General features: G+C 38.0%; 1 protein-coding gene across 1 annotated transcript; it reads right to left on the bottom strand.

Moving 5' to 3' along the window:
* Positions 1-1109: 1109 nt before the first annotated feature.
* Positions 1110-1841, bottom strand: LOC137245350 (uncharacterized). Its single transcript, XM_067775863.1, has 3 exons — positions 1557-1841; positions 1340-1495; positions 1110-1271 (listed from the first exon to the last, which is right to left on the bottom strand). The coding sequence occupies exons 1-3, from the start codon at positions 1816-1818 to the stop codon at positions 1165-1167; spliced, it is 525 nt and encodes a 174-aa protein (XP_067631964.1). The 5' UTR covers positions 1819-1841; the 3' UTR covers positions 1110-1164.
* Positions 1842-10787: the final 8946 nt, after the last annotated feature.

Genomic DNA, 10787 nt, shown 5'->3' on the forward strand with positions numbered 1-10787 from the left:
ACTTCTTGGTATTTCGTAAAGTTTAGTGATTTTACTTGTTAGCGCCCAGCGACAATATGTGGGAATTCGTCTTATTTTAGTCGTCGATATTTTAGGAAGTCCCTTTATACGAAAAGTTGATACGGGTCAAGCATATCATCTAACCCGACATAGTTAAACCTATTTTTGACGTGTTGCTTTGTGAAAGGCTGCCTTGGCTTTTCTTGCAACCACAATTGTTTACCTCTCTAAGATCTTTTGCAAGGCATTAAGTAATTGCACTCATTCCTTAAGTGGCGCATAGTATTTTCCACCGTATCGTCCATCGCTTGCTTAATATAGACCAACTTTCGAGCTCCTGCTTCTGTAACAGTACAGGACGTTGTAGTATCAACCACTCTCATTAGAGCATCTCTTCCAATTTAAGGTGAGCAGCTCTTTACTATTCCTACAAATTGACGGACATAGCCTTTTCATTGCAGCAATACGCTCATAGGACTTGACTGCCGAGGAGCAACCGCGTTTCAGAGAAATTTTCGGCTGCTTGTTCGCTTGAGTCGGGCACCTTTGGTCTACTACCACTTCTTCTATACCTCGGCCACTCGAAACTTTTTCGAATACGTCCCAAAACTAAGACAAACGCAATTCCAAAACTGTGCTGAAATAAGCCTTAAATTATTTCGAAAACAATCCTTAAATCCAGCAAAAGCAATCCGGAAACAGCTTCATAACCATCCAGAAATTTTTTCATGAAATTATTTCCAAATAATTCCGTAGTAGTTCTAAAATGATCAGGAAATAGTGGCGAAATAAATACGGCATTGTGAGAAGTTGATCTCTAAAATATACTGAAATCTATTCTGGAATAATCCGGGGTGGGTTCCGATATAATCACGGTAGGTTGAACTCTCCGGCCAATAAAGACCTCACAAAGATTGAATGTGTTTACAGCGTTATTAAATCAATCCTAAATATTCTGGAGATATTTCCGAAATGATATATCAGTGGAGAAACTATCGTTTCAATATGTTCACCAAACAGTTCCGAAAAGATTACTGAATTGGTTTCGAATTTATTCGAAAATTCAGATTAAAAACAATTGGTCCCAGTAAATTATACGACCTCTTAAATAAAATTTCTTCTTGATAATTTATTATTTTTAAGGCAAAACAACTATTTAACATTTCAAAAATTAAATAATAATTTATCGAAACGTTCTGAAGAAGAAGAATTGGAAGTTGGGCATGATTGGTTATTTATACTACAGGGAGTTTTATCCACCCACAGCCAAACTAAAAAGGAAAAAAAGGAATTAATTTACTGAATAAATAGATCCACAATTTTATTTTACAAAACCTACATTGACCAGTATTACAGGCATATTTCAACCATTCACATTTACTTGGGAAAGTGCAAAATCCTTTGTCACTATACGCACAGATGGTTTCATTTGGTGCTTGTGAGCAATCATTTGCGCAAAAAGGTTGACATGCTTCTTTGGATACCTCTTCAATCACTATTTGTAGAATATATAAAATATAATTTAAGTTATATATAATATAATTCAAGAAACTTACTGGGGCGATCCTCTTGCCAAAGATCACAGTTTTGTTGTTTGAAAAAACACCTGTTCACAAAAAAACTGCACTGGTTCTTTTCGTTTAGGTACCATACCAAATCTATTATTACGTTCGCACAATAATTAATATGACCTGGTCTACATGAAGGAGGTGGTGGTGGTTTAGATGATGTTAAACCTGATATTGGATCACCCAACACAACTTGCACCGCAAATGTAGCCGATAGCGCTAAAGAACAAAACACTTGAACAGAAATCATTATCGTACTGAATTCGCTGATCGGTTGAGCTTTTATTAAGAAAGAATTTAAGCCACTTGTTTGCATTGTACCCAAGTATAAGCGGTATGCTTATTTCATGAGAAACTTTTATGTTAAATAATTTTGTATTAATGTGCATATGATTTTTTATATTTGTACGAGTGGTGAGCAAACTTACAACACCTTTTCTATCTCGGTTGTTCACACATTAAAAAAAAATTAGAAATTAGAATGAGCGAAAAACGAATCTTTAGAAGCCATAAAACGTAAACGCGTTTGCACTGGAAAGAATTCTTTTGGGATCTCCAAATAAGCAAAAGATATTGTTCTGTCGCTAACCTAGTGATATGCGTTATGATCAGAAATCCGAAATGACTCATTTAATTACTCTTGTTTGATCCTTACTTCTCGAATTCTCCGTCTTGGGCTTCTGCAATTTAAATGCCTTTCATTCATCTGCTTAAGTCCATGCTATTTAATGTTGGTATGGAAACCGTTAATCTGACCAGTTTGTAGGAAAAATTTAAATATTGGGAAAGGGTCTAAGTCTCCTACGAAATTATTATAATTATTATAACTCTACACAAATTATTATAACTATCAAATCTATTCAAATATATGAGATTAGTTATTCTAGTAACGCAGAGCTCAGTTAGTCGTGTCTCATCATAACTGTTCCAAAATTTCTCGCTCTCGTGCACCTCAAGGAAGCACAAAAAAGCCAACTTTTAAAGTTCTGATGCGAAGCTTCATTATCTTCCAATATAGCGTCGGAAAAAAATTATATCGTCTAGAATTAAATTAAAGTAAATTGAACTGAAGCAAAGGAAGAAATAAAAAATCCCGAAAAAATCCGGAAATTTTTCGAACGAATCTTCCAAACGATATGGACATCCATCACAATTCAAGCTAGGCAGGAAATCCAAATCCTTATTCAGAAAATTCCTTCTTCTAACTTCGAAAGTGATGTACAATTGAACACATACAAAAAATTTTAACTGTGTTTATACTTTTCGGAGTAATATCAAAACTAATTCTGGCGTACTTTCAAATTTAGCACCAAAATAGTGCAATATGAAATTTTTTTTGCTGTATTTTACAGTATTACAATTTTTGGAGTAATCTGAACATTAATTTGTAGTTGTTGCTCTTTGTATTGAGTAGTGTGGTAGTAGCATAATACGCCACTCACACCAAACGCCATGGGTTCATGTCCCGGCCGTAGCAACATTGAAAATTTACACTTTTTATACTCAGCGTGCTTTGCACACAGAGTATATTAACAATGATTGGGTAACGGTTGGTTATACAGGTATAAATGAATCGAGATAGATATAGACTTCCATATATCAAAATCATCAGTATCGGAAAAAAATTTGATTGAGCCATGTCCGTCCGTCCGTCTGTCCTTTACTATAAGGAATGCTTTGAAAAAAAATTAAAAATCGGTTAAGGACCACACCAAATTTATATAAAAGATTTTCGAAAGGGTCATGGACGAATCATATAAGCTATATCTTTGGAAAAAAAGCTTCATATCAATGGTATGTCATGTCCCAAGCGGATTTATAACAGTAAATAGGAAAAACTTCAAATTTTAAAAGATGGGCGTGGTACCGCCCCTTTTATGATTAAGCAATTTTCTGTGTTTCGGGAGCCATAACTCGAAGAAAAATTAATGGATCGTAATAAAATTGGGTACCCAAATTTTCCCTATAGCAGGAAATTTTTCTAGAAAAAAGCGGACGACATCGGTTAATGACCACGTCCACTTTTATATAAAAGATTTTTAAAAGGGTCGTAGACGAAAATGATAAGCTATATCTTAGCGAAAAAGAGTTTTGTATCAATAGAATTTTACTTTCTAAATTGAATTATAACATTAAATTGGAAAACACTACAATTTTTGAAAATGGGTCTGGCACCGCCCCTTTTTTGTCTAAGCAATTTTCAATGTTTCGGGATCCATAACCCGAAACAAACAACAACAGCATTTCATGTGTACAGCTGGGTATGTAATGTTCGGTTTCACCCGAACTTAGACTTTCTTACATGTTTTGTGTAAAGTTTGGAGTTTTTATTTCAAAATCAGAAAAAAAAGTTCCGAAATTTTTAACTTGATTTGTAATCCCTGAATTTATATGTGAGGTCGAATGTCAGAAAATATTTACCTACTATTAAGTATCTCTCATAAAATTTTTATTTTTATTCACTGAAGCTTTTGTACCCTATGCGTTTTGTAGGGTATCAGAGCTTAAATAGAATGACCGACTGTGCTTTTTATACCTTTGATGAAAATGAAATGGTATATTAACTTTGTCACGAATCTCAAAATTGTAAGTCCTTAAAGGAAAATAGATAGACCCACCAAAAAGTATACCGAAATGATCCGGATGAGGAGCTGAGTTGTTTAGCTATGCCCGTCTGTCTGTTTGTAATCAAACTTGTCCTTCAATTTTTGAGATATCTTGATAATTTGGTAAGCGGGAGTATTTAGGTGTTCGATTAGACAGTTGTCGGAACCGACCGGTGTGGTCCATAGCATATATCCCCCATACAACCGATTTTTAAGAAAAGAGGATTTTTGTCATATCTTCCTCAGTTGATCAGATTGAAGCATCAACCATTACCTTATGCTTTCGTATATTGTACATATTGTTGTCTGAAAAAATGGATGACATATATCCCCCACAACCGATTGTTCAGATAAAAATCTTTGCGTAATTACAGCTAGAGGCTTCAAATTTCACCGAATGCTTACGTTTATGTCATATATTGTTGAAATAAGTGACTCATTGTCATAGCTATGTATTTCATGCAGACCACAAAAAATGCGAAACTTTACATCCTCACACAAACTACCTACCTATTTTTATACTCAGTTTAGCAGAGCTCACAGAGTATATTAACAATGATTGGGTAACGGTTGGTTATACAGGTATAAATGAATCGAGATAGATATAGACTTCCATATATCAAAATCATCAGTATCGAAAAAAAATTCGATTGAGCCATGTCCGTCCGTCCGTCCATTAACACGATAACTTGAGTAAATCTTGAGGTATCTTGATGAAGTTTGGTATGTAGGTTCCTGTGCACTCATCTCAGATATCGGACTATAACCACGCCCGATATCGAAAAAGTGCGATAATTCATTACCAAAGACGGATAAAGCGATGAAACTTGGTAGGTGAGTTGAACTTATGACGCAGAATTTAAAATTAGTAAAATTGTTTACAATGGGCGTGGCACCGCCCACTTTTAAAAGAACGTAATTTAGAAGTTTTGTAAGCTGTAATTTGGAAGTCGTTGAAGATATCATCATGAAATTTGGCAGGAATTTTACTCCTATTACTATATGTATGCATAATAAAAATTAGCAAAATCGGAGAACGACCACGCCCACTTAAAAAAAAATTTGTTTAAAGTCAAATTTAAAAAAAAAGTTTATATATTTACAGTATATAAGTAAATTATGTCAACATTCAACTCCAGTAATGATATGGTGCAACAAAATACAAAAATAAAAGAAAATTTCAAAATGGGCGTGGCTCCGCCCTTTTTCATTTAATTTGTCTAGGATACTTTTAATGCCATAAGTCGAACAAAAATTTACCAATCCTTGTGAAATTTGGTAGGGGCTTAGATTCTAGGACGATAACTGTTTTCTGTGAAAAAGGGCGAAATCGGTTGAAGCCACGCCCAGTTTTTATACACAGTCGACCGTCTGTTCTTCCGCTCGGCCGTTAACACGATAACTTGAGCAAAATTCGATATATCTTTACTAAACTCAGTTCACGTAATTATCTGAACTCACTCTGTATTGCTATAAAAAATGGCCGAAATCCGATTATGACCACGCCCACTTTTTCGATATCGAAAATTACGAAAAATGAAAAAAATGCCATAATTCTATACCAAATACGAAAAAAAGGGATGAAACATGGTACTTGGATTGGTTTATTGACGCAAAATATAACTAAAAAAAAAACTTTGTAAAATGGGTGTGACACCTACCATATTAAGTAGAAAAAAATGAAAAAGTTCTGCAGGGCGAAATCAAAAGTCCTTGGAATCTTGGCAGGAATACTGTTCGTGGTATTACATATATAAATAAATTAGCGGTACTCGACAGATGAAGGTCTGGGTCACCCTGGTCCACATTTTGGTCGATATCTCGAAAACGCCTTCACATATAAAACTACCACCACTCCCTTTTAAAACCCTCATTAATACCTTTAATTTGAAACCCATATCGTACAAACAAATTCTAGAGTCACCCCTTGTCCACCTTTATGGCAATATCTCCAAAAGGCGTCCACCTGTAGAATTATGGCCCTCTTAAAATACTCTTTAATACCTTCCATTTGATACACATGTCATACAATCACATTCCAGGGTTACCCTAGGTTCATTTTCCTACATGGTGATTTTCCCTTACTTTGCCTCCATAGCTCCCAACTGACTATGTAATGTTCGGTTACACCCGAACTTAGCCTTCCTTACTTGTTTATTTTGTATTTATCTTAAAAATTGCTTAGGTATGCACATCTGTTCACTATATATTTCATATCTTATACAGCCGATTATTTGGATATTACGAATGGGATAAGATTAGTGATCAGCCTCGTACATGAAAGGTGAAGTCTTTTTCACAGCCGAAGACAGTCCCGTCCTTACTCGTTTTATTTATATTTTTGAACTTTCTGTAGGTTATCTTCGAAAAATAGATTTCTACTAAATCTATCTCGTTTCCAATAGAATGCGCTGGTGTGTTATATATATTTTTATACTGCTGACATATATTTACATATGTATACCCACTCTGAAATAAAAAAACCTGAAATTCTTTGAAGAAAGTGTGTGTGTTCGGATCTTTTTAACAATAATTGCAAACGTGGATGAATTGAAGTATACTTTGTAAACAAATTTTTGAGAAAATCGATAAACCCGTAAGGTACCTACATATTTTTTACAACTCATGGAAATATCCGATTTAAGTTACAATATTTGAAGATGAATAAAAGTTCCATAGCCTGAATTTTCGCTTTTGCTTAACTGTAATATATTGTTACAAAGGTATGTGCGTCTGTGGCAACTATTAATAACCACCAAAGGATCTTTGGCACAAAGTTTATTTATCGTTACCAAATGACCTAAAGACCGGATTGGGTTAAAATTAAAAAAAAAAAAAAAATATGGCCGAATTTTCTTCGTTGTAACTTGGTTATTTAGCACCCCATTTTTAAAATTTATAGATCACTAGCCTTTACGCGTGGAACCGCACGCAAGGAGAAAATGAAATATATAGGCTATACACGTTAGCCTACTTATCATTTTTTTGTAATTGAGTAAAAAAAGAACTAAATGAGCTGATAACCTGATAGGATCCCCAAATGATCCAGAAATTATCCAGAAGAAGCCACGAAATGACCCCTACGCTATCACGGACGGATCCCGAAAACCATCAAGAAATGCTCCGGAAGGGTCTCCAAAAGTTCCCGGAATAGTCCCAAAAAAGTGCCGAAATGACCCCGACGGGATCCCGAACGGATCCCGAAAATTAACAAGAAATTATGCCCGAAGGGACCTCAAATGATCCCGCAAAAATCACGAAATGACCCCGACGGGATCCCGGACCATCCATAAATGATGCCGAAAGGCTTACCAAATTACGTATTACTCCCAAAAAAGTCCCGAAATGACCACGACGAGATTCCTGATGCATCCCGAAAACCATCCAGAAATTATGCCGGAAGGGACCCCAAATGATACCGAAAAAATCACGAAATGACCCCGACGGGATCTCGGACGGATCCCGAAAACCATACAGAAATGATGCCGGAAAATACCCAAAATGATCCCGAAATAGTCCCGAAATGACTCCGACGGGATCCCGGACGAATACCGAAAACCATCCAGAAATGATGCCGTACCCCAAATGATCCCGAAATAGTCTCGAAATTACCCCGTCGGGATCCCGGACGGAACCCGAAAATTATCCAGAAATGATGCCGAAAGGGTTCCCAAATGATCCCGTATTAGTCGCGGAAAAGTCCCGAAGTAACCCCGACGGGATCTCGTACGAATCCCGAAACTCATCTAGAAATGATGCCGGAAGGTACCACAAATGATCCCGAAAAAGTCCTGAAATGACTCCGACAGGATCTCCAACGGATCCTGAAAAACATCCAGAAAAGATTCCGGAAGGGACCCCAAATGATCCCGAAAAAGTCCCGAAATGACCCCGACGGGATACCGGACGGATACCGAAAACCATCCAGATATGATGCCGGAAAGGTTCTCAAATGATCCCATAATATTCCCGAAATCACCCCGACGGGATCCCGGACGAATCCCGAAAACCATCTAGAAATGATGCCGAAAGGGTCCCCAAATGATACCGTATTAGTTGAGAAAAAGTACCGAAATGACCCCGACGGGATCCCGAGGGATACCGAAAACCATCTAGAAATGGTGCCGGAAGATACACCAAATGATCCCGAAATAGTCCCGAAATGACGCCGACATGATTCCGGACGGATACCGAAAACCATCCAGAAATGATGGCGATAGGATCCCCAAATGAAGCCCGGAAATGACCCCAACGGGATCCCTGACGGATCTCGAAAACCATCTAGAAGTGATGCCGGAAGGTACCCCAAATTATCCCGAAATAGTCTCGAAATGATGAGAGATAATGAGATATCATTATGAAAATTGTTAACTATTATAAGAAAATAATGAATAAACAAACAAAACAAACAAATGACCCCGAAATAGTTTTGAAAAAGTCCCGAAATTACACTGACGGGATCCCGAAAATAATCCAGAAATTATCCCGGAAGGATCCCCAACAGTCCCGAAAAAGATGCCGTAAGGGTCCCCAAATGATCCCGAAATAGTCCCGAAAGGACCCTGAGGGGATCCAGAAATGATCCCGGAACAATACCGAAACGACGGGATCCCAGATGGATCCCAAAAACTATCCCGAAAAAGTCCCGAAATGACCCTGGCGGGATCCCGGACGGATCGCCAAAATCATCCAGAAATGATGCCGGAAGGGTACCAACATCATCCCGAAAAAGTCCCGAAATTACGCATACGGGATCCCGAAAATCATCCAGAAATTATCCAGGAGGGGTCCCGAAATAGCCCTGAAATTACCCTGACGGGATCCCAGACGGATCCCGAAGACCATCCAGAATTTATCTCTGAAGGGTCCGCAAATGATCCCGAGATAGTCCGGAAAAAGTCCCAAAATGACCCTGGCGGGATCTCGGACGGATCGCGAAAATCATCCAGAAATTACGCCGGAAGGGTTCCAAAATCATCCCGAAAAAGTCCCAAAATAACCCCGACGGGATCCCGGACGGATCCAGAAAACTATAGAAATGATTCCGGAAGAGTCCCAAAATGTTCCCGAAATGATCCCGAAATAGTCACGGAAAAGTCCCGAATTGACCCCGACGGGACACCGGACGGATCCCGAAAACCATTCAGAAATTATCCCAGAAGAGTCCCAAAGTGATCCCGAAAAAGTCCCGTAAGGATCCCGAAATGACCCCGACGGTATCCCGGACGGATGCCGAAGACCATCGTGAAAAGATCCCGGAATGGTCTCGAAATGACCCTGACGGGATTACAAATAAGTTGAAGCTAATTATAAAACCATGTTGTTAAGGCAGCAGGCGCGTTGGAGCGAATGAAGAGTTGCATAGAAACATACAAGTAAAGCTAATAAAAGCGTGCTAATAAAAACAATTGAAGGAGGGCGGATAGCGGGAGGAGAAGGAGAGCACAACTGATGGTTTTTTCAAAATTGTTTGGATCTCGATCTGTATGAGCCAGATACCAAATATTATTGATTTAGGAGAAAATTTACATTGAGTTATAACAATTTATAGATTGTGCACCAGTGTGGTTGGGGAGGGGGGCGGGGGTTGGGTGGGGATGGAGGGTGTCTCTGCTCACTTTGTAAGCCCTCGACTTATTTCACCCATTGAGTTTGTAATATTGGTGAAGGTCAGTATACGTAAAGTTATTTATTTATTTATTTATTTATTTAAAATTATAGTCGACTCAAAAACAAAGCGGTCGACTGCTAAAAATTTAAGGTAAATTATATATAATTATAGGCATTACAATTTCTATTATACAGAAAGTAATGTTATTAAGGATTAATATGTGTCCCCAGTGGCGGGTCATCGTGAGGAGCTCAGAAGGGAGCTTACGCGAGGTGCTCAGAAAGTAGCTTGGTGCCCATAAGGGGGCTGACGCGACGTGCTCATAAAGGAGCCGGATGCCCAGTAGGGGGAACGCGCAAACTGGTTGAAGTACCGATGTATCCAATCCATCCTTATACGATATCGTGCCTCTTTTCTACGGAAGAAATAATAATTCCAGCTTTTAAAAGATAAATTAACTTGTATCTCTTAGTTTAGATAGGCGAGTATTGCATTACGTATAGTGGCAAAAGTACATTCAAGACTTATACAGCTATACAAGTCATTATAGTGCTAGCACCAGATAAGCAGAGGATTATTTTTAGCACAGTTTCGACGACAAAGGGGTAAATAAAAAGGAACGTAGTGTCTGGAAACCCTGGGAGGAACTGCAAAAAACAATCGGCTGAGAAGGTCAACAGAATCAATTTCTCCAATAATGAGCATTTGGATGAACAATACCCCCAGTAATATTCTCCGGTGTTCCAGATGGGTAAGCTAATAAGAAGAAGTCTATTTCTGTATGGTGGAAGGTGGAGACTTGAGTCCCAGTTATGGCCACGTAATGCGAATATCAAAAATTGCTTTTGAACTGACTCAAGACGCTTTATATGATTTTGAGAAACAGGGCACAAACGCATAAGCAATACTCGTTATAATGTGTAAAAATTGTTAAAAAGTAATTATTCGAAGGGGTCGTGGGATCCACTCCCCCCCTTTCCCCGTTGGAAAAAAATTTCGCCA

The sequence above is a fragment of the Eurosta solidaginis genome, chromosome 1 (genome assembly GCF_040869045.1).
Source record: "Eurosta solidaginis isolate ZX-2024a chromosome 1, ASM4086904v1, whole genome shotgun sequence".
Taxonomy (NCBI): domain Eukaryota; kingdom Metazoa; phylum Arthropoda; class Insecta; order Diptera; family Tephritidae; genus Eurosta; species Eurosta solidaginis.

Excerpts from the sequence above, each read along its gene's own strand:
- LOC137245350 (XM_067775863.1), bottom strand. The coding sequence starts at position 1,818 with ATGATTTCTGTTCAAGTGTTTTGTTCTTTAGCGCTATCGGCTACATTT. Across the intron at positions 1,496-1,556 it reads TTGGCAAGAGGATCGCCCCA|TGATTGAAGAGGTATCCAAA; the intron begins GTAAGTTTCTTG and ends TTCTACAAATAG. Across the intron at positions 1,272-1,339 it reads TGCCTGTAATACTGGTCAAT|TTTGGCTGTGGGTGGATAAA; the intron begins GTAGGTTTTGTA and ends TTTCCTTTTTAG.